The 25,413-nt window shown below is 35.4% G+C and overlaps 3 protein-coding genes across 3 annotated transcripts; 2 read left to right on the forward strand and 1 right to left on the reverse strand.

The window, feature by feature from the left end:
* Nucleotides 1-3,043: 3,043 nt before the first annotated feature.
* LOC149493174 (uncharacterized) lies at nt 3,044-3,661 on the reverse strand. Its single transcript, XM_089715430.1, has one exon. It carries the CDS (start codon nt 3,659-3,661, stop codon nt 3,044-3,046), a length of 618 nt encoding a protein of 205 aa, XP_089571556.1.
* A 6,899-nt stretch (nt 3,662-10,560) lies between these two features.
* On the forward strand, nt 10,561-12,649 carry PLA2-ALPHA (Phospholipase A2 family protein). Its single transcript, XM_012229178.4, has 4 exons — nt 10,561-10,825; nt 10,918-10,960; nt 11,070-11,195; nt 12,346-12,649. Exons 1-4 carry the CDS (start codon nt 10,700-10,702, stop codon nt 12,519-12,521), a joined length of 471 nt encoding a protein of 156 aa, XP_012084568.1. The 5' UTR covers nt 10,561-10,699; the 3' UTR covers nt 12,522-12,649.
* A 12,031-nt stretch (nt 12,650-24,680) lies between these two features.
* LOC149493175 (uncharacterized) lies at nt 24,681-25,187 on the forward strand. The gene has a single exon (XM_089715431.1). The coding sequence runs from the start codon at nt 24,681-24,683 to the stop codon at nt 25,185-25,187; it is 507 nt and encodes a 168-aa protein (XP_089571557.1).
* Nucleotides 25,188-25,413: the final 226 nt, after the last annotated feature.

Consider the following 25,413-nt stretch of genomic DNA (forward strand, 5'->3'; position numbering starts at 1 on the left):
ATACTCAGTCAGGAGCTCTAGTGCATACTTTCTCTGACATATATGTAAACCTGCCTTTGACCTAGCAATTTCCAATCCCAGAAAGTACCGTAGCTTACCAAGATCTTTTATCTTGAATTTGGCATCCAGAGAAGCTTTGACTGAGGTAATTTCTGAAGAATCATTTCCTGCTAGAATAATATCATCTACATAAATCAATAAGGCAGTAAATTTTTCCCCCTTTGATTTAGTGAATAGAGAGTGATCTGATTGTGATTGTTGATAGCCAATAGCAACAAGGAAATCTGTTAACTTGTGAAACCATTGTCTACTAGCTTGTTTCAAGCCATATAAACTCTTCTGCAACTTACACACTGAACCAACAGGAACTTGCAACCCCAAAGGAGCCTCCATATAAATTTCTTCATGCAAATCACCATGAAGAAAAGCATTGTTTACATCAAGCTGCTCCAAAAACCACTCTTTCATTGTAGCTAAAGCTAAGAGAAGTCTAATAGTTGTAACTTTAGCTACAGGAGAAAACGTATCAAAGAAGTCCTGGCCCTCAACCTGTGTGTAACCCTTGGCAACAAGTCTTGCCTTGTGCCTCTCTACAGAACCATCTGACTTCAATTTTGTTTTATACACCCATTTACAACCAATAGGCACCCTATTTGGTGGAAGAGGAACCACAATCCAGGTATTATTTAAAGCCAAAGCTTCAAGCTCCTTATCCATAGCTTCCCTCCATATAAGATGTTTAACAGCTTGTGCATAGGTTTTTGGTTCTTGAAGACAAGAAACATTTAAAATAAAATGTTTATAGGAAGGAGACAACTGAGAATATGTAAGCACTTGGGAAATAGAATGCTGCGTAGAAGCAATAGGCATAGTTTGATTATGATAGGTCAGATTACAATGGTAATCCTGCAGGTATTGAGGAGCTCTCCTTGTCCTTGTGGATCTTCTTGAGCCATTATCTTGCATAGAAGCATCAACTACATCAGCTGCAGTGACTGCATCTGCTGCAGGTAACATGGGAACACAGTCTGCATCTGCATATGTGTCATTAACTTGAGGCAATAATGGTTGAAACTGTTTTTCTGAATAAGGAAAAATAGTTTCATAGAATATGACATTCCTTGAAACCAGTAATCCTCTAGTATGCAAATTCAGCATTAAATACCCTTTGGTACCCTCTTTGTAGCCTAAAAACACACATTTTTGAGCTCTTGGTTCCAACTTAGTTCTCCCAGCCTGTAAAGTATTGGCATAACACAAGCTCCCAAAAACCTTTAAGGTTGAAAGATCTGGCAAGCTATGATAAAGCTTTTCATACGGAGAGCATTCCTGCAATAGTGGAGTTGGAATTCTATTAATGAGATAAGTGGCATGCAGTACAGCAAAATTCCAAAAAATCTTTGGCAAATTAGCTTGAAACAGAAGACTTCTTGTGACATTGAGTATATGCTGATGCTTTCGTTCTACAACTGCATTTTGCTCTGGGGTTTCTGGACAAGTAGTTTGATGTAATATACCCTCTGCTGCATAGTAATCTTTCATCAAGAATTCTGCACCGTTATCAGATCTGATGCTTTTAACTCTTTTGTCAAACTGTGTTGCTACCATCTTAACAAATTGTTTGACTAAAGGCCTAACTTCACTCTTCTCCTTTAACAGGTAGACCCACAAGAATCTGGTATGATCATCAACTATAGTCAAGAAATATCTATGCCCTGTCCAAGAAACAGTGCCAACTGGACCCCAGATATCCATGTGTAACAAATCAAAAGGAGATTGAGACATAGTTACACTAACAGGAAAAGAAAGTTTCTTCTGCTTTGCCATATGGCAGATATCACAAGGTAAATCAGTCTTATTCATATGAATTTCTGGATGTTTGGTACATAAAATGGATAATCTAGTCTTAGGAACATGACCAAATCTAAAATGCCACAAACTATTATTACTACACTGAGTACTAAACAATGTAGTAGCAGCCAGTACTGCTTTATTTTGTCTAACACCAGTAAACTTCTTAGGATCTTCATTTTGCAGCAACTTGTAGAGTCCATGGAACACTTTAGCTATACCAATCATCTTCCAGGTCTTGAATTCCTAGATTAAGCATAGATCATTATAGAGAAAGAGTGAACAATGTAGTTGAGCAATAAGGCTTGTAACTGAGACAAGATTGAAAGCAAATCCGGGTATATACAGCACATCTTTAAGGAAAAATACTTCTGAAAAAACAACAGTGCCAGAAAAATGAGCTAATAGATATTCTCCATTTGACAGCTTTACTCTTATTGGTGAAATCTTTTGAAGGTTGTAAACATATCAAGAGACTTGCATATATGATCTGTAGCTCCACTGTCCAAAATCCACACAGAATTAGATACAGATTTTAATATACCTGTTTTCTGTGTTTGATTAGATATGGAAATTGCTGATTGCTGATCATTGGTTGCCATGATGCTATTGACTGCATGCTCTCTATTGATTGTATGTGCTGTGCCATCTGCTGAATCTTGATTAATGAGTGTCATAATCTTGTTATATTGATCCAGTGTAAAAGAAATAGTTGCTTCAGATGGTTGCTGTTGAGTTGCACTGCTTGTACAGTTTGTGAATTTATTCTCCACAGCTTGAATAGGAAACACATTAGAGTTAGGATCATAAAATTCACTTGCATTTTGATAATAAGAAGGATTCTGTTGATCTCCATAAACTGCATTGACTGCTGCATTTGCAATCACATTTGGTCTGCCTGAATTGTAGTTGTTTCTCGGCTTTAATCCTGGAGGATAGCCAATTTTCTTATAGCAACTGTCTATAGTATGATTAGTTCCATTGCAGAAAGTGCATTTTCTTGTTTTATTTATTTGTGCAGGAAACCTTTGTCCTCTGGATGTCTGCTGTGGAAAGCTTTTAGCACCAAAATTTGGTCTATAAGACTTGTTGAGCATAATCTTTGACTCAGATTGTGAACTGTGATTAATCTGCCTTTCTTGCTGTATTGCCATCGAGAAAACTTTAGTTAAATCAGGAAGAGGATCCATCATTAACACATAGATTTAACAGACTCAAATCTCTCATTTAAGCCTCTTAAGAATCTTATGACTTGTTCATGCTCAAAGTTTCTTCTGTATTGTGTAACTGCTCCACAGTTACATGCATTAACACACGTACAAGCAGGTATTGGTCTAAGAACCAACAGCTCATCCCATAGGATCTTAAGCTGTGTGTAAAAATCATTCACAGTGGAATCTCCTTGCTTAAGACTTGAAATTTCATCTAACAAATCAGCTATTCTGTAATTATTCCCTTGAGAAAATCTGATTTGTAAATCTCTCCATACTTTTGAGGCATTGTCTATCCACAAGATACTCTGTGCAATGTTTGGAGACACAGCCTTCTGGATCCAAGAAATCACCATTGTATTGCATCTGCTCCAGATATTATACAATTCACTATTCTGATCAACTGGTGCAGGTATCGCTCCAGTAACAAAACCTAACTTATTTTTGGAGGCTAGCGCTATTTTCATTGCTCTGGCCCAAGAATGATAGTTGTAATCATTCAATGGAACTGAAACAAGAACTAAAGCAGGTGTTTCATTTGGATGCAGATAGAAAGGATTAGAAGGATTCGTCAAACAGTCATTTTGATTTATAGCCATTTTAACAAAATTAAAGAAAGAAAGTAAGAATGATAGAATCAAAGATTAAGAATGAGATAGAAGAACTAACACCTGATCAAGGAGATCAAGGAAAACAGCAATCGATTGAAAGAAAGAGAGGAAAACTTCCGAATCAATTAGTAATAGTTGCAGGAAAAAAAAACAGCAAATCAAAAAAGAAACTGAATAAACCTGCGCAGCTTTGCTCTGATACCATGAAGAAACTTGACTGAATACATTTTATTCAATAAGAGGATGAAGAGAACGACAGTTACAAGAGAAGAACTAAAAACAGAGCAAGATTACAATACTGAATAGAGAAGAATTCACCAAAAACTAACTTAACACAAGATCCTCTTATACAATTATTTATACTCCTTTACGGACACCAATGACACATAAAATTTAGCTCTTAAAATCTGTTACAACTCATCTTTCTCTCTCTACATTCTCTGTAACAGATTTGCAACTCCTCAACTGTTTTTGTTATCAGCAAGGAGAAAGTGTACTGCATGTGTTTTGACACTTGCGTTTATTAGCTGTGCGACACCATTTTTCTTCTTTTAATTTCTTTCTTTCTTTTATAATGAAACGGTGTCGTTGGCTAATACTAGCCGTTACTAATAACGGCTTTCTTCTTTAAACATCAGCATCCTCAACCTCTGTTATCTTCAACCTCTGTTATACTTGTTGCATGTTCATTTACCTCAATTGATGGCAAGGTAATAGGTTCCTCTACAACCTTAGGTATACCTAGATGATGCTCCACCTAAAAATGCACATTTTCATCATCCTTATAATTTGATAGCAAAATCTCATGGATGATATCATCATTCTTCAGTAAAAGTAACTCATCCTTCAAAGCCTTTCCCCTTTGCAACCATCAGATACATGGGTTTCCCGGATAACCATACTGCGGTATCATAGTACGAATTCGAATATAGTGAATACAGTCAAGGTCATTAATGTTGAAATCTTTAGTGTCCCCACCTTTGTACCTTAGAACCCCACCTTCCTCTCTATAAGTACCCCAGTGGTGGATTCTAATGTTTACACATACAAAGTGGTCCATTCTGTAATAAAATGAAAAGCTTGAATTTTAACTTTGTAGCCAAATTGCTCCATAAGTTATACAAAAAGAGTCACATAGCTCATTTATTTAGCTGTGATTCACTCTTTTTCTATTTTTCTGTTCTATATCTTCCCCTTTACTTGGTTCGCTTTACTTGAGGGATCTTTCTTATGCTTTGAAAGTAGCAGATCATGAGGTTTTTGTTTGTTTGTATTGATACTTTTTTGGGTTTGACATATTTCTTGCTTGTGACTTTTGATTTTAAAATTGATCGAGGCTATTCAATTCTCAATCTGCTTCAGTTTTTTTTCCTTTTCATTTATTTTTCTCTATATTCGTCTAAATGAAAATTACTCCCACCGTTCTAAATATTTATCTCATTTGAGAAAGTACTATATTCTAAAATATTTGTCACATTTGTGATTTTAAGGAGTAATAAAATTTTTTTCCATGTTTACCCTTTTTTTGTGAACAACAATTATTATTCAATTCCTAAAAGATTTGGTGTTTGGATATATTAAATTAAAAATAATATAATTAATATACTAAATAACTTATTATAACTTAGACAAATTTAATGATTTTTTTAAGAGGAATGAAATTTCAAATGTGACAAGTATTTAACAACGGATGGAATATTCAATTCAGTTGCATTTTATGGTGCACATGGTATTTTTATTGTTCGCATAAGTGAAGGTTATGGGCATTCTATATATGTATTAATCATCTTCACCAAGTATTTTTTTTCTACACATTTTGCTATAATGGTGATCAAATTTTAGACGTCTATTCTTGTTTCATGCACTTAGTGCCTTCCCTGAAATGGTACCTTTCTACATTTAATAGGATAACAATATGAATTTTATTAGTTTCACATTTTTCTTCTTTTTTTTTTATTTTATTTTTTGAGAAGGCTTACTGTGTTGACCGAAGACTTGAACATTAATTTCCATGCAACATAAATTACAGATCAATCCCCATGTAATATTATGGAATAGTTTATTAATTTAGTCAATATGAGCTTTTTCTTTTCATACTTAACTATGAAAGGAATTGGATATTACAATACCTCAGATATAGATCGTACTATGCATGAAAATTTCTAACCATGGGCGTTTTCACATGTTGAAAACGTTTGTGTCCATTTTTTATATAAATACCTTTTTACCGTATAAAATTATATTTTAAATGTTATTTTCTCATATCATTTCTGTATTTCCACATTTCGGCATTCTGTTTTCGTGATCCTATTGATAATTCATCATTGAAAAACATGCAACAGATTGCCAGCTGATAAACAGTAAGAACAAGATACTTTTCATTTTTCAGAAATCCTTCGTGTGGTTGATATGAACACTGTAAAAAAGTAAAAATATATGTGAGAAAGATGATAATCTACATAGTAGAATGAAGAGTAGCCAAAAAATAGAAAGTTAACACAAACAGGGGATCTTGCATCGTTGAGTCACAGTAGTCTGACACATCTCCACTCGTATTTATCTGCTCTAGCAACTCAACCATTGTGACGTTATGGTCACCTTCTATAGCTATCTCTTTGTCGTAACTCGTTTGTTTCTTTTCTTTTCAAGTTATGGAATTTCTTGTTTCACTCACTTTCTCTTTGCACGCGCGCTGACTTGCCTGCAAGATGGGCTATATGATGTTTTTTGCACAAGTAATTTGGATACAAAGTTAGAACATGGGTTGTTGAATATTTGGCCCAACTTCAAGAGGGCATAATAATCCTTTTCTCAATTTTTATTTTATTTTTGATTTATTTTTAGAAAATCAAAGTAGCGTTAATTATTTTATTCAAATTATATGTCCTGTCTAGATATTTATATTTTTCTTTTTTGAGTATTGGGGGAAGGAGATTAGAACCCGGATCTATTGTCAGACTGTATATGCACTTAATATTAAAGTATACCGTGGTGTGCAGTCTAGATATATATATATATATTAAACTTTGTTTCAATTAAATAAACAGTAATTAGTCAATTAACCTATTTTTTTTATAGAATTAAAGTAATTTAATCATTTTTTTAATTCATATCAAAAATTAAAAACCGTCAAATTTAATGAAATAGAGCTACTAATATAATTATTGAATCTTGTTTCACTCTATTATTTTGACTTCTTCAAGATGTAGAAACATAAATAAACCTTCACAACCTTTTTTTTCTATCTTTTTTTTTATATATAATTTCAGACCTTGAAATCTTATAAACCGAATCATACTACTGATAAAAGAGAAAAGACAATTTTCAAAAGCAATTTCTACCTTGCTTAATGGCTCAATAAAACTTGTGGTAATTTCTATTCTAAAGCAAATAACATAATGATTAAATGATCAGAAGAAAAAATAAAGAAATTAGAGAAAATAGAAAATGGATAATCCTTGAATGAGAGATCTTTTGTGAAGCAATCTTTGAAAACATATAGCACAATCTAGAGAAGTTCATCCCTTTCATCTTTTCTAGTTCAAGAAATGAGTATGAGATTTGCTTTACTATTAATGTACTTAAATTCATTAAATTTTGAATGAGAATCTCTTGGGTCAACACTATTAATGGTAGACTTCCACTCATTTTGATATTGCTCATCTAGTTTCTTTTCTCCACAACTATCTTTCTTTTATATACATAGGGCTCGAAAAAATTTTAAAATTAGGGATAAAGTAGAAAAGAAAAAAAAAATTTTTTGATGTAAGTTCAAAGATAAATTGTACAAAAAGTTAATTTTTCGACAAATTGTCAAAATTCGAGCAGATTAAGCCTTAATGTTTATATAATAAGCAAAGAAAAAACTTTTGGGATAGGAGTGACGTGGCACTCTCTCACCATTTATCTTAGATATTCAAGATTTGTTGTCACATTGTTAATTAATACAAGTAATGCAGCGCAGAAACATTGTGAGGACATAATAGCTGATTAGAAAGAAGTAATTAAGAAGAAACTGCTTAATCTAATCCTTTGCTTCTGCTTGTAAATATAGTCCTTTTAAAGGATTTAATCCATCTAGGGAAACCATTTGATTGGGGAAGTTTGTTGGAAGGGCATTGTTCGCTTGAGTTGGATCCCGCAACTACTTCCAAATTTCTTCCCATTTCTTATTTTCACCTTCACAATATCATTCAGGGGCGGGCTTTTAAAATTAGAGGGATTAAACAAATGAGTAGGACAGGTGGCAGAGCTAAGACCCTAGGGTCACGGAGAGCACTTATATATAATATATATTTTTTAATATAAAAAATTTAAAAATAGATTAAATTATGTAATAAAAATCTACCTTCACGATTCAAAAAAAATTATATGAATTTTTTTTAAAAAAAAATCACATTTTTCGTCTATATTATTCAATATTTTGAAACCGCTCGATAATTAGCTCACTGGGAATGCTACAAAATGTCTCTCTTCTATATAAATAATTAAATAATCATTCATAAAATATCTTATATCCGATTGCACAACCAATTATTTAGGATCTTATTCCCAGAAAATGCTTTTTTTACGGTCTTTGTGGCAACAAGTAAAACTAATGCTAAATTAACAAGTTAGTACACTAATGAATAAATAATATGCCTCTCAGTTTTAACTAACTCTTGTCTCTTGAAAATATCAATTTAATTTTTTTTTTGATATTTAAAAAGGTACTCAAACTAATTTAAGGAGGTTCACAATTTATAAATATAATAATTTAAGGGTTAATTCTATAATTAACAGTTCCTCAGAGAAAATTTTCAAGTCATGCACTCCCTCAACCATATGTGGCTCTGCCAATAATATGGACAAATTTTTAAATTTCAGTACCATTGTATCTTTTTAGTCACATTCATGCACTTGGATGCATAAAATTTTAGTAACATTATATCTTTTTGCATACTAACAATAATAGTTTTTAGAGAATTTTAATTTTTATATATAAAATAGATTTGATATGCAGTTAGCATAACTTTTAAAATAATAATTTTTATATTTTTAACTATCTAATAAGTATTTAGTCGATTTAATTTTATAAGTTAAAATATTTAATAAAAATTATTTTGCAAAGTGGAATATTGACGGGTCAAAATAAAAGTTGAGAGTACTATAATATTAAAATAAAAAAATTAAATGAGAAAACTTATGTATTCAGCAAAGTGTAAAAACTATTGCCTCTCCTCCATCCTTATAATTAGTTAGCTCCCCTTCCCTGTTAAGAGGGTTGATCTCCCTTTACATTGGAAACTAACTCTAATTAAAACAACTGGAAATTTTACAAAACAAAAAAGAAATTTTTTTTTTGTAATTAGGATAAATTATTATAGAAATAATGTTCAATTTGTCCTTTAAATTGGAAAGCAATGTATAATTTGCCTAAAAATAAATTTTTTTTTACAATTTACCTCTGAACTTGTATCAAAAGAAAAAACAACCTATTTTTTAAAAAGAATATAATTTTAGTATTTTAATTAACAAAAAATATTTAAAAGTTTAGAACTTAAAAATAAAAAAAACAATAGTTAATTATAAAAAATTACAATGTAATTAAAAAATATTTCATTTAAAAAATTATAAAATTAGAAGATATTTAATTATATTGAATATTTGTTTTGAAAATATTCATTATTCTTTGTTTAATTATATTAGAATTATATTCAATTTAAATTAAATATTCTATTATTTTTAATTATATTCGATTTAAATAAAAAATTATATTGTTTTTAATTATATTTGATTTAAATCAAAATTTTGATTCTCGCAAATTTTTTTTTAATTTGAGTTTTTATTTTCTTGGTGCAAATTTAGAGATAAATTATATAAAAAAAAATCTCTTTTCTAAGCAAATTATGCATTATTCCTAATTTCAGAGGATAAATTAAGCCTTATTACATTATCATAAATCGTTTAACTATATTATTACTTTGTCCATTTATTTTCCAAAGTTAATATTTTGAGCTCTCCAAGTTTGCAAATGACCAAACTATTGAACTATATTATAAAGTATTAGTCCTTTCTTTATACCAAATAATTGAGTCCCTTCGTACTTTTCACCAAAATGTTAATAGAGACAATAAGTACTGTATTGTGTAAAGGTTGAAAGCGTTCATTACGGCAATTGACATTTTGACCGATTTGAACTACTAAAGACAAATCTTTATTTGACATAAGAATTATTTTAAAATTGACTGAATATATTAGTTATACCTAATTTTAAAGTTTTAACTTTATGTCATTCTTCATTTTACAAATGACATAACGTATATGTGAAATTATAAAATTTGAAAACATTTTAAATCTTTTTACATTAATATTAATAATTTTTAGAATTTTTTACTTTTATCTATAAAATATCGATTTGATATGTTGTTAGTATGACTTTTTGAACAATAATTTTAAAAATTTATAATTTTTTAATAAATCTAATTTTACAAGTTGAAGTGTTGAATAAAATAATATTGGAAATTTAATTTTTTAATAGGTATAGTTTTATAAATTAAAGTATTTGATGGGTTAAAAGTAAAAATTGAGAGTACCGCGGAATGAAAGTAAAAAGTTTAAAGGATGAAATCCAACTTATTCATTCGATTAAAGTAACAATTTGATTTATTTATATTACAGAAATTCGATTCAATTTGAAATCCAACTGACTATTGGTGTCTAATTGCAAGAAATTACAAAGTTTAGGCACTTTTTCATTAGAAAAATAAGATAAAATAAGTTCAAATTAAGGGAGAGATATTGGGATTTTGTTTAGAGTTTATTTCTTTATTTGGCAATGAAGTGTTTTTTGGGTGTGAAATGTTAAGTGTGAACTACAATCCAAAAACCCTTCACGAGACATTACAAGACAAATCTCAACCTCCTTTGTTTCTTCCCTACATCCTAAGTTTTTCTTTCAATAGCCATAAAAAACTAGATTACCTCTATAAAATCAGAGCCTTTTGGGCAAAACCAAGCTTCATATACTCTTCAAATCTGTAAACAATGGCAAATATCAGCCAGTCATTGCAGTTAGTAGCTCATCTTCTTGCCTTTTTCTTCTTCTTCTCCTCTGTTCCTATCCATGCGCTTAACATTGGTGTTCAAAGAGCAGATGCCTCCGTTTCTGTGGTTTGTTTCAGTTTCTGCTCTCTCTTCTTTTATAAAATAAATCTCTAATTATGAAAGAAAACTTCAAAACTCTGTTTCTTTTCTTTTCTCAGAGTAAAGAATGCAGTAGGAAATGTGAATCTGAGTTCTGCTCTGGTAAGTTTGTACTGTAATTGTTCTGTTTTTAGGTTTTGACTAATGGGTTTTTGTTATTATTAAAGAATTTTAATTAAATTGAAAATTAACTAGTGTTGATTTGTTTCAGTGCCTCCATTTTTGAGATATGGCAAATATTGTGGGTTATTATATAGTGGATGTCCAGGAGAGAGACCTTGTGATGGGCTCGATGCTTGTTGTATGAAACATGATGCCTGTGTACAAGCTAAGAACAGTAAGTACAATTACCAATTCTTTATTGCTCTTCTTTCTTTGGGTTTCAAAATTAGGGTTAGATTTGATTTGGATGAATTGAATTTAAACCGATTTGGACATTTCTTTAGCTCAATTTCAAGATGGCATTTATTGAAATGTCTCAAGTTAATTATGATATACTTACGTAATCAGGAGCTACTAGCACAATTAAGACTATAAAAAAGTCGAACCAACACGGAGTTAAACTTTATTGATTTCGAGTTCGGCTCTATAAAGATATTAACTCGAGCTTGAATAGAGTTTAGTTTGAAAAATCGAACTTGAATAAGCTACCCCTTCATAAACTCAGAATGTGAAATCAAAGCTTAACTTGTTTATTAAATTAGTACTTTTAAAATTATATTGAACACAAGGATGTGCCATTAAAGAATAAACTTGGTTAGCATATCCAATGTTGATAGCTTAATCAGTATTCATATGAATTTGGTGTGATGATGATTACTATTATTTTTTAATTCTGACAATGCTTTTATATTAAAAGTTGCTAAAGAGTGTATCCAAAACCTTAATGCTGATTGCGCAAAAGCACTCATTTGTAGATAATTTAAAAAATATATATATATAATAGTTGGTTATTTATACATTTATTTCTTACACATTTAGTTAAATTTGAACATATTTTTTTAGTAATGGACTGATTGGTCTTCTCGTTTAGATGAAGAGTGAGTTTAGATGAAGAGTCATAGGTTTTGAATTTGAGTCTTTTTCGACTATAGTTATTTTCATCAATTTTGTGAGCCCAGGAAATGACTATCCCTATTGTGTAGCCTGAAGTGTTATTTCGATCCATAAAACCTTTTAATGAATTAAAAAAAAAAAAATATTATTTATTTATTTATTTAATGAGAAGTCCGATACATGATAGAACCATGTGAACGCACGGCACATGATTATCTTTCCTTTAGACTTACCATTGGTGAAAACACCTTTGTTTTTATTTGGGTTTCATAATTACATTTGCTGACTCTATAAATTCTAGGGTGAGGACATGGACGGCTACAAACTTTGTAATTTCATTGTCATATGGAGAGAGAAAGATCTGTATGGTTGCATGTGAAAATAATAATTTGAAAAAGAATAATTAAATATAATGATGGTGGTGGATGCAGATGGGTATCTTAGCCAAGAGTGCAGCCAAAACTTCATCAACTGCATGACAAATTTCAAGAACACAGGAGGTCATACATTTAAAGGGAACAAATGCCAAGTTGATGAGGTTATTGATATCATCTCTTTAGTCATGGAGGCTGCTTTGCTTGCTGGAAGATACTTCCATAAGCCTTGATATAGTTTATATATATATATATATCAATTAATCAAAGGGAAAGTTAGGTTTCTCTTTTGACTATTTTCCATTTATTTTATCATTTTCACTGCCTCAATTGGCTAAGCAAATGAATGTTTTTTTTTTTATTTTTCCTCTATTCTTTTCATATTTATCACATTTTATGTATTTTCTTTAATGCTTCTCTTTTGACTAGTGCCATAACTCCTCATATCTCAAAACCCACTAAATCAAACCGATCAATTTAGTTTGGTTTATTCCGCTTATGGAATTTGGCCCGATTTTTTATTTTAATCAAAAAATAGAATTTTTTTTCAGTTTTGCTTGGTTTTTATTTTCTCAAATTGAAAAACCTAAAAAAAATGAAAATCGAACACAATTAAGTACAAAATATACTAAAATTAAATTTAATGGAATCAATTCGATTTGATTCGATTACATGAACTAATCAGTTTGATTTGAATTATGTTTTAGAAAATCAAATCTTTTTGACTTTATTTAGTCGACGGTTTGCACATCCTTGTTATGGATATCATAAGACAATCAATTATAAAATATTCAATTATTAAAAAAGATAGCTATATAATAAAATAACAACGGGAGTTTCTATTTCCATAACCTATTTTTTTACAATCACAACGTAATTAATAAATTAATATTCACATTTATTACTAAAAAGTTTTGTGCTAATTGAATGATAACTATGGTTTGGTATCTAAAAATAGATGCAGTACTTATACTACGTAGAGTCAACCTTCAATACCATAAAGAAAAATGGTGGTTGTCACGACACGATTTCATGGGCCAGACCGGCACTAGAGCCTAGGTAAGTTTAAGGCCCCGAGGCCCGTAGTAAGCCTGAAACACTAAAAATTTACTATCTCAATATAATTTTAAACATTCAGCCCATATTTATAGGAAAATAAACCTTAAGATTTTATTAAATCTTGACCCAAATTTATCAGCTACAACATTCCACAGTTCGGGCCCAATTAACAATACATCACATTTTTAATATGGGCTCACATAATTATATCGTCTATGTTAATACACGACTAATTGTACGCAAATTCTACAACTGCGGAGTCACTAACTATTTGGTATATATAGCTTTTTATACAACAATTTACATAGTAAAATAATTATGGAACTAGGAAAATTTTCTTCTAGCCCTACGATAAAGGAACATAACTTAACCGAATTAAAGAGAAACTTACTTCCTAAAAAATTAAATAAGATATGTGAGCCTTCTAAGAAGTAATACTTATTGCAAAACACATGCATTCACACAAATGTATAAATATATCAATCTAGTCCATTATTTTTCCAGTCTCTCTCTATTTATATATATATATATATATATATATATATATATATATATATATATATATATATATATATATACCAACAGGAAACAACCCAGTGGTCTCCATCCAATCTAGATCATCAAGTGCTCACAACACATGCATTCACACAAATGTATAAATATATCAATCTAGTCATCCGACTAGTTATATGCTCACGCAGCCAGTCACACAAATGGCATATTACCAGCACTCACAATTATTAATATCTTCACATAATCACATCACGTGGAAATTAGTCAGTGGCGTCACCGATACCCCGATGAGTCGTTCTCCCACATAGCTCATCCACTCACGTGTGCACCAGCGAGCCAATCCCCCATTTTGGCCGACTGGTATAATCCTCGCACGACCAGTCCTCTCATTCTTTTTCCAGTCTCTCTCTATTTTATATATATATATATATATATATATATATATATATATATATATATATATATATATATATACCAACAGGAAACAACCCAGTGGTCTCCATCCAATCTAGATCATCAGGTGCTCACAACAGGAGGCCACCCTGTGGGCTACAATCAAATCTAGATTATCAGGTGCGCAACAATAAGCGGTCATCCTGTGGTTAAAGATAACGGTAACGGTAGGTACACACGGGGGCGCTGATCTCCCATTTATCCGGCTAACGGTAATTATAATCAGGATCCATATAACGGTAACGGTAATCATAATCAGGATCCATATAACGGTAACGGCTCACAAACCCATGGTGACTCACTTCATCCCAATTCCGCACAAACAAAGCATAGCATTATTACAACACAATTAATCAAGCATCGCAATTACATACAAGCATATTAATTAATTAAACATCGTAATGCAATGCACAATTAGACATCCATACTCAAATGCAAATAAATAAATAAATAAAATTAACAATAAACAACAATGATGAAATAAATAAATAATTGAATAATTAAATTAATAATAATAATAATAATAATAATAATAATAAAATAATTAGAGCACTTTATTTATTATATATCAAGTTATAGAATTAATCTAAATAAACTTATTAATTATGTGTAGCCTAGGTTCTACTGAAATTTCGGGAGCATTTCCCCTAAAGATTGGACTATCCACTTGTTTAGATAACACAGTATTATTATATTATATATTTATCAATCAATACACACAGCCCATCCGTCGAGCAATCAATCAGCTTTATCCCCATCCTCCTTTCAAAACAACCATGTCAACATGCACCAATTAATTTACAAATTATAATAACCTCCAACCATGTTCCAACGATATTATTAATTATTCTCTAACTAATTATCAAATAATGTACAATTTATAAATAAAACTTGTATCAATAAGTTAAATTCAACCATCCTCGTTTGACAGTTACCTAACCTTTAAATATTAGAGAACTCTTTATCAAACCTTCATTTCTTCATCTTTGCTTAACGGTGACAATCACATATTTACACCTTTATCAAATTTTAAATTAGTTGCTAAGAACAAATGCTTCAATTAAACTAAAATTTAATGAATACATCTATTAAGTAATTCAACTCGCCCTTAAATATATATCAATTCCTATGATTAGTTTATTTAAATGTCCTCAATTATTCAAAATAGTTGTTCGTCAAAATAAATGGGTCCTTCTCAACCTAGCTTATATATAATATATGAATTAATTCATTCAAATTCAATTTAATTAACTAATAATTACTAAGTTTAGAAGTTATACCGAAAATGGAGAAATTGGTCTTAGAATGTACCAATTAAGAATCGGACGACGATTCCATGATCGGGCGCGAAGAGAAGAGAATTCTGTATCACGGGGCCTTGCCAGAGTGTCGCCGGCCAATCATTGGACCGCCGCCGCCGGCCTCCGTCCATGGTGGCTGGAAAGTCGTGGCCGCTCAAAACCGAACGCTCTCCACACCATTTGGCTCGATTTTCCGTCCAGAGTCCATTTTTGGCCTCCGTTTCATGAGATCGGCACTCCAGTTGGTCGAACCGGGCTTGGCAGTGGTCTGGTGTCACTGTCATCTTCTCCGTCGATTCCAACGCCAACCACTGCGTCCCTCCTACGTTCGGTGCTCGCCGTCAATTGAGGATGAAACTGGAGCCGTTCGATGATGACGAGATCGCCTGAGAGCCAGTGGAGGTGTTGCTGGGCCGCTTGCCAAAAGGGAATCGCAGCTTGTCTAGTTACTGCATTTTCCAGAGACGAGGACAAGGAGGGAGGTGCCGCAGGTCGATGGTGGTGTGATGGAGGTGGTGGTCTGGTCAGTTCAGGTGGCTAGAGAGGCATGGTGCTGGTGGTGGTGGCGCGCGTTCTGAAGCTCGCGAGGGAGAAGAGAAGAAGGGAGAAAAAGAAAGAAAGCAGGTCGGTTTCTAGACCATTTTGGTTCGAGTTGAATCGGTTTGGTCTAATTCAATGATGTGGCTCGATTTGCTTGGTTTTTTCGAGTTTTTCACTTGGTTTCTAGAAATCTCAAGCTGGTTTTCAACAAATCAATTTGATTTTTGGGAAAATTAATTTATATATATATACATAATAAATTAATTGCTGGAGTTTCATATTATTTCTCGAAAATTTAACTGTTCTAAATTCAAAATTTTCAACAATATATTTGGGCTTGGGCCCAATTCGCAAAACTTGGACTCAAATTAAGATTGTTCACTATTTACGGCCCATATCGTCAAAAATTCAGATTTTTGATTTAACAAAAATTCTATAATTTTGAAAATAAAATTACGGAGTGTTTCAGTGGTAAACCTTAGCTTGCCGTAGAAGCAAGCGATCGTGAGCAATCTGGGAAAGGGGCTGATCTTCTCCATCGAAGCAAGAAGAAAGTGCAAAAAAAGACTTATCCTCTAATGATGAGCTAACTGATTGATATTGTGGATGAGATTATGGACTTTTTTGCAGTTCCAAATTCTTTAGTTCTGATACTAAGGATTGGAGAAGGGCATGTCTTTCAGAGATAAGGTTATATTTGGGGAACAGTTTGGAAATTATTATATTAATGTTGAAGAATGTGGAGCAAGTGACGACGAAGAAGATGAGGAGGAGGGATGCCCGAATATTCTTCTGGCTAGTTTGGAAAAATCTCATTTGCGAGTCCATGGAAGTTTCCACTTATTGTTATAACTACTTTTTGTGAAATGGTTAAACGAGTTATAGAAATTGGTTAGTCCTATTGAATCAATTTCTTTGGATAATGGTTTTTCAATTATAAAGTTTAATTTTGGGGATGACTATGATCATGCACTATATGAGGGTCTTTGGATGATTGAGGATCACTACTTAGTTCTCTCTTAGCATTCTGAGTTTGACCCATTTTTGGAGACTATTGATAGATTGATAATCTGGGTGTGATTCTCCATTTGTCAATTGAGTATTACGATCGAGTTTTCCTTATAAAGTTGGGTAGTAGATTGGGGAAGCCGATTAAGGTTCATACTAATACCAGTCTCGTTAGTCGGGGTAAGTTTGCCATAATGTTCATTGAGGTTGATCTAACCAAACCTCTAATCTCCAAGTTTTAGCTTTAGAAAGGGATGAGGAGGGTTGAATATGAAGACATCCACCTTGTTTATTTTAGTTGTGGAAAATATAGCCATAATTATGGATAAAATACCCCAATAATAATCAGAGATCTTGAACAAGTTTGTAATACGGGGAATGAAGGTAATGAAAATCCATTGAATGCAAAGACTTATACTAACCATGTTTTACCTCTAGTTAATCCTGAGGTTACTGATTTCATGGAGCTTGGATATTGGTTAGGAACTTGAGACATAATTCTAGAAAAGCTTTTAACATCAACTTTACTAAGAATATTAGCGTATCCTTTTCACAGAGACATGATAAGCATAAGCCAGCTAATGATGAGATAAATAGTTCTCAGTTTGGAGTTTTATTGGATAAGGATAAAAAGGAACTTGCAGGTTAAGAGTTAGATAACACTTTGGTCATTTCTCAAGTTGAGCTAGCCAACCTTATTACTAATGAGCAAGGCACTATGGCGTGATATGGGAGCAAGGCTAAAGAAAACAGAAGGTAGGTGGATTGCCTATGAAGGGTATAATTGATAGAGGGATTGTTTTATGTTTTGAGATTTCGTTAAATGTGATATCTGCCGCTCAAAGAATTGAGCAATCTACTTCTACAAAAGTTGCAACTCATAATGTAAATGTTGTAGTTTATGGTGGGTTAGATAATGCAACTAGAGTAAGATAGGTGATTGAGAGACTTTTTCGCAAATGTACAAAATCGCAAACAAGTAATAAAGATTGAGTAGAGTAGCGTCGTAGGAAGATTGTATACTAAGTATCAAAATTGTGTGCATCTATTATTATTTAAATGATAATAAAGAAATTGTACTTGACAGTAAAAGAATTAAAGTAAGAACAATAAGAATGAGATCAAACAATTTTAATCTATCTAGTTTATCTTATTAGTTTGATAATCAATTTTAACTATTCAAAAAGGAGAAATAGCCCTAAATTCGCTAGTAAGCTCTCTTGATGTTTTATTAGTTATTTTAACCCACTTCAATTACCCATCTCTTAATGCGCAACCAAACATAAGTTAAATCATTAAGTTCTTGTGATTATTCAAAAATTCACAAATTAAGACTTTTAATTTTATGAAAACCTCCCACGAGTTAAACCATTTAGCTCTCGCATCAAATTATTATTTCCATGAAATTTATTACCCTTTTCATATAAAAAACCATTCTCTCGATAGTGATTAATGAAATAAATTAATCTATGAGAGAAACTCTGCCTAGAAGTATTAGGATTAATAATAAATTTTACTTGAATAAAGAAAATCAAATCTAATATTATAAATTGAAGTTGAATTTAAGCTATATCATATCCCTAGTAAGAAGGATTAGTTCGACATAACAAATAAATTAAACTCAATTAAATTTGTAAATAATCCCATAAAGAATAATAAACAAAAGGAGAGTTTAGAAATAAAAACTAGTCAACAATTGGCTTGAGTGGCTTCCTTGAATCTCGATCTTCAACTTGGATGCTTGAAGTCTTAAAGAGAGAGAAAACTATGAAGAGAAAATAATAGAATAAGAGATAATATACAATGACTGGATCGCCTGTGAATGGATAATCTCTCTCTTTATATAGATTATTTGGAATATCTTTGTATTTGTTTAGGAAAGTGAATCTCTATTGAGGAAGAATCTTTTGGAGATGGGAAACTATTTAGGTTTTGTATTTCTTTCTAATTAGGACTCTCACAGCATCTAAATAAGACTCTAGCTTTAATAAGGTACGTCCCATAATATTTTCATGTGGGCAGCACGGGCTTAGTATGAAATTTCGGCCCAAGTTGAACTCTGCAGAGTAGCACGGGGGGTGCTGGGTAGCACGCCCTGGGTGTGCTACTTGCTGAAAGTCTTTGACAATTGATCTTCTCTTGCATTTTTGGCTGGTTTTCTATAAAAATCTATAAAATTCCTCAAGATCAAGTGAAATATGTAATACCAAGTTTGGGCAGATCCAGTTAAGGACATCGGGAACATTTTTAAAATTTTCCTTGACGACAAATCTACCAACTCCATAATAGACTTGTATTGCATGAGATGCACCTTCTGATCACCATTACCATCATACTTTGCCACTTTTGGGATCTTGTAGGTCACAGGGATAGCTTGCTTCAATTATAACTCCCCATCATCATCATCGTCGAGGTCGACATATTAGTCCATCCCTTTGGACTTCATGAACACATGCAACTTCTCAAGCTTCTTATCTAATTTCTTGAATTTTTATGAGACAAATGGCTCAGACTCAATCTCTTTGGTAGTCATTTTCTTAAAGAATTCGTCGTCTTTCCAAGTGTCATCAACGTGTTCCTTTCTTTCTGACTCTCCCTTGGCTTCGTCGTCTTCAATTACCACTTGCTCCTATAAGAGCTTTTCAAGGCTACCTGCCACTATTTTCTCAATCATTCTCTCAATTTCAGAAACGGGAATGCTTCACTCGACCATTCTATCAAATGAAGTAGACGTAGAACTGAAGCTAAGACTGGCAAATCTGTTTGAATTGGAGAGTGCTCAATCTCAAAGTGGGAGCCCCATGGACTAGAAGAATTTGAACTAGGTAAATCAAAGAGAGTTGAATGTTACGCCCCGCACAACAAGCTGCACAAAAATGCAAGGTAGCCTCACAATTTATAGGCAAGGCTTAGAAGGGTGCCAAATTGGGCTGCCACACTTGAGCCCGTTTTCTAGAATTCTCTACACTACTCTATATTATTCTACTCAATAGATATTTCATGTAATATCTACATTATTCTAGAATTGTCCATGTAATCTTAGCCGTTCATTTGTATAGATTAAATCCTAGCCGTCCATTGAGGAGTTGGAAGTGGCTATAAATACCACCCCTCACTTCACTTGTAAATCATCGAAGCTCATTCAAGCAATACAAAGCATTTAAGTGTTAAGAGTTCTCTTGTGTGCTCTCTTCTCTTCTTAGCTTCTATATTTGCTCCATTGTGATTCTAGGCTTACTTATCTCGTCCTAGCACCCAAAGGCGACTAAGTGCCGCACGGATAGGCAAGCTAAAACCTACCTCCGTGACAGGTGGTATCAGAGCAACGGTTCCATCCTAGGTACCAAGCCTTTCGTCTTGATCAATGGCGAACAAGGAAGCTACTGTGGTTGTTGCCGAGGAACAACAACTTGAGCAGGCTGAGGCTGTCCGAGGCCGTGAGCCATCACGCACTCAGCCTAAGAGGGGGAAGTCCAAGGTTGGCGAATCTCCCACCGATCCTTTGGAGCGAAGAATTAGAGCTCTTGAGCGATCACTGTCCACTCAAGAGACCCTTGTGGGTGAACTCTCCGATCAACTTGATAATGTTGTTCAGGAGAACGAAGAGATCACCAGGGCTGCCAAGGATATGATTATGGAGCTTGGTAGGACCCTACGAGAGGAGCTTCAAGCCCTTGTTGGAAGGATAACAGAGGTACGAACTTTCACTGAATCTGAACTTAGTGCCCTACGTAGTGAAGTAGATGCTATCCGTTCTGAATGCCGGATGCACCAAAGAATGAGTAGTCCTGCCTCAACCAGTGCTACCACCGGACCTGTAGCGCATGGCTTGAAGGTACCCAAGCCTGCGATGTACAATGGTACTCGTAGCGCTTCGATGGTGGAGAATTTTCTCTTTGGCCTTGACCAGTACTTTGAGGCCATGGGGGTACATGATGATACTGCCAAGATTGGCAATGCCCCTACGTTCCTCCGGGACGCTGCTCAATTATGGTGGCGAAGGAAGCATGCGGAGCGTGAGAAAGGCATTTGTGTTATCAACACGTGGGAGCAATTCAAGTCAGAACTGCGGAAGCACTTCGTGCCTCACAACGCAGAAACTGAAGCAAGGGGTAGGCTACGTCGCCTACGACAAAGTGGTAGCATCTCCGACTACATCAAGGAGTTTACTACCCTTATGTTGGAAATTGATGATCTATCCGACAAAGACGCTCTCTTCTACTTTAAGGATGGGCTCAAAGATTGGGCGAGGGTAGAGTTAGAGCGGCGCGGTGTGCAAACACTTGATGATGCCATTGCCGTAGCTGAAACTCTAACCGACTACTCCACCCAAGCCAAAAGCAAAAAGCCTAATCCTCGCAAGAGTGGGGGAGAGAGACATTGTCAGAAGAAGGATCAAAGCCACAAGGAGGGCAGTTCATCCAAATCTTTTGGCGGAAAGCATGACAAGCCGTTTAAGAGGTATGACTCCAAACCTCCGAAACCTTGCTTCATCTGCGAAGGGCCACATTGGACAAAAGATTGCCCCAATAAGAAGGCAATAAACGCAATGTGTGCTGAATACAAAAAGCAAGAGACAGAGGGAACCAATGCCAACTTGGGATCCCTGCAATACTTAAGTTCCATAACAAGGCCCCTTCCTGCTGATCTCCCTGAGATGAAGGGTTTGTTATACGCTGATGTAGCCATCAATGAAAAATCGGCTAGCGTAATGCTAGATACAGGGGCTACAGATAATTTCATAGATGTTGGGGAAGCTAAGCGCTTGGGCCTTAACATCGTTGGAGGCAGTGGCACAGTTAAGACCGTGAATGCCAAAGAAAGCCAATTGCGGGATTCACAAAGGCTGTGAATGTTAAGATCGGTTCATGGTGTGGAAAGTTGGACTTCACTGTCGTGCCCATGGACGATTTTGATATCGTGTTAGGGCTAGCATTTTTCCGCAAGGTACGTGCACTCCCTTTCCCTTATGCAAGTTCCTTAATTATACTTGAAGGAGAAAGGCCTTGTATCGTCCCACTAAAGTGCATAGAGAAATCTCCATCTACGATCTCTGCTATGCAATTTAAGAGGGGCCTAAGCAAAGCCGAAAACTTCATAGCATCAATAAGGGAACTAAATGAGGGAGAAGAATCAACAAGTCCTAAACAGTCTTTGCCCGAATGTGTGCAAGCGGTCTTGGAAGAATATAAAGATGTCATGCCTCCCGAGCTGCCTAAAAAGCTCCCTCCTAGAAGGGAGATTGATCATGAGATTGAGCTGGAGCCTGGTGCCAAGCCACCAGCCATGGCTCCTTATCGCATGTCTCCTCCGGAGTTGGATGAATTGAGGAAGCAACTCCAAGACCTCATTGATGCAGGGTACATCCAACCCTCCAAGGCTCCCTATGGCGCACCAGTCCTCTTCCAAAAGAAGAAGGATGGCTCTTTACGGATGTGCATAGACTATCGGGCCTTGAACAAGATCACTATCAAGAACAAATACCCAATACCTTTGATAGCTGATCTCTTTTATCAACTGGGGAATGCTAGATGGTTCTCTAAGCTGGACTTGCGGTCGGGTTAATACCAAGTACGCATAGCGGCAGGAGATGAGCCCAAGACGACTTGTGTAACTCGGTATGGCGCATTTGAGTTCTTAGTGATGCCTTTCGGCCTAACCAATGCCCCAGCAACATTCTGCACTCTTATGAACAAGCTGTTCCACCCATTCCTTGATAAGTTTGTGGTGGTATACTTGGATGATATTGTGGTGTATAGCACTACACTTGAAGAGCACGTGCAACATCTCAAGCAAGTCTTCCAAGTCCTCCGAGCATACGAGCTCTATGTGAAGGTGGAAAAATGCTGCTTCGCTCAACAAGAAGTGGAATTTCTTGGGCATCGGATTAAGGAAGGCAAGCTAATGATGGATCCAGCGAAGGTGAAGGCCATCCAAGAGTGGCAACCTCCATCAAAAGTCCGCGAGCTAAGATCCTTCTTAGGCCTGGTGAACTACTATCGCCGCTTTATAAAGGGGTACTCAGCCATTGCGGCGCCCCTGACCAATCTGCTCAAAAAGAACTGCACATGGCACTGGACATCGCAATGCCAAGATGCCTTTGAGAAGCTGAAGCGGATGGTGTCCGAAGAGCCTATCATGGTGTTGCCCGACTATACAAAGCCTTTCGAGGTACACACTGATGCCTCGGATTATGCTATTGGTGGGGTACTTATGCAAGAAGGCCATCCCATTGCTTATGAAAGTCGAAAGCTAAATGATACCGAGCGACGGTATACTGTCCAAGAAAAAGAGATGACAGCCATCATTCACTGCCTACGGACGTGGCGACACTACTTGCTTGGTAGCAAATTCGTGGTCAAGACAGACAATGTAGCTACCAGCTACTTCCAGACGCAAAAGAAGCTGAGTCCCAAGCAAGCCCGATGGCAAGATTTCTTGGCAAAATTTGATTACAAGCTCGAGTACAAGCCAGGGAAGGCCAATGTTGTGGCTGACGCACTGAGTCGCAAGGCAGAATTAGCCAACATCAGTGCTAGCACCCCACAGAGCAACCTGCTAGAGCGCATCCGAGAAGGGATGCAACACGACCCCTTTGCCAGAAACTTGCTCAAACTTGCAAAGGAAGGCAAGACACGAAGATTTTGGGAACAAGATGGTGTGCTATATACTCATGGCAACCGCATCTTCGTGTCGAAATGGGGGAACCTTCGCAAGGAGATTCTCAAGGAGTCTCACGATTCAAAATGGGCTGGGCATCCTGGTGAAGCACGAACAATGGCCTTAGTAAAAGTTCACTACTATTGGCCAAGGATGCATGATGATGTCGAGACATATGTTAAGACTTGCCTTGTTTGTCAACAAGACAAGGTAGAACAGCAACCTCCCGCGGGCTTACTTGAACCTCTTCCCATTGCGGAGCGTCCTTGGGAGAGTGTCTCGATGGATTTCATCACTGCACTACCAAAATCTGATGGATATGGTAGCATCATGGTAGTTGTTGATCGATTCAGCAAGTATGCTACCTTCATCCCTGCGCCAGTTGAATGCAAGGCTGATGATGCAGCCCGTATGTTCTTCAAAAATGTGGTGAAGTTATGGGGACTTCCACGAAATATTGTGAGCGACCGAGACCCCCGCTTCACAGGCAAGTTTTGGCGAGAATTGTTCAAGCTGATGGGGACAGACTTGAACTTTTCAACCAGCTTCCATCCCCAAAGTGATGGGCAAACTGAACGTGTCAATGCATTGCTGGAGCTGTATCTCCGACATTATGTTAGTGCCCATCAGCGAGATTGGGCTAAGTTGCTTGATATCGCCCAATTCTCGTATAACCTCCAAAGGAGCGAATCCACAGGCAAAAGTCCCTTCGAGATCATCATGGGACAGCAGCCCCTCACTACTAATGCCATCGCAGCTTCTTATGCCGGCACCAATCCAGCAGCTCACAAGTTTGCGAGAGAATGGCATGAAGAGGCTGACGAAACTCGTGCCTGTCTCGACAAGGCTGCTTGACGGATGAAGAAATGGGCTGACATCAAGCGGCGCCCAAGAGAGTATGCCGAGGGAGACAAGGTGCTAATCAAACTCCTTCCTAACCAATTTAAGGCAATGCACAAGCTGCACAAAGGGTTAGCAAGGAGGTACGAGGGACCATTCCCTATCATCCAACGAGTAGGGAAGGCCGCTTATCGAGTCGAACTGCCGCCCAAGTTGAAGATTCATGATGTCTTCCATGTTAGCATGTTGAAGCCTTATCATACGGATGATGAGGATCCAAGTAGGGGCGAGTCTACTAGAGCGCCAACTGCTGTTGTTACCGAATTTAACAAGGAGGTTGACAGCATACTAGACTCACGAGTGGTGCGGCGACGCAGAGTGCCAGCCTGTCGTGAGTACCTGGTCAAGTGGAAGAACTTGCCCGAGTCTGAAGCTAGCTGGGAGCATGAAGACACTCTTTGGCAGTTCAAAGACAAGATAAAAGAATTTGAGGCTCAAGACGCGACGAGGACGTCGCGGGATTGAGTGGGGGAGGGTGTTACGCCTCGCACAACAAGCTGCACAAAAATGCAAGGCAGCCTCACAATTTATAGGCAAGGCTTAGAAGGGTGCCAAATTGGGCTGCCACACTTGAGCCCGTTTTCTAGAATTCTCTACACTACTCTATATTATTCTACTCAATAGATATTTCATGTAATATCTACATTATTCTAGAATTGTCCATGTAATCTTAGCCGTTCATTTGTATAGA

The sequence above is a fragment of the Jatropha curcas genome, chromosome 10 (genome assembly GCF_041381405.1).
Source record: "Jatropha curcas cultivar XTBG-Jc1 chromosome 10, XTBG_Jcur_1.0, whole genome shotgun sequence".
Lineage (NCBI taxonomy): Eukaryota > Viridiplantae > Streptophyta > Magnoliopsida > Malpighiales > Euphorbiaceae > Jatropha > Jatropha curcas.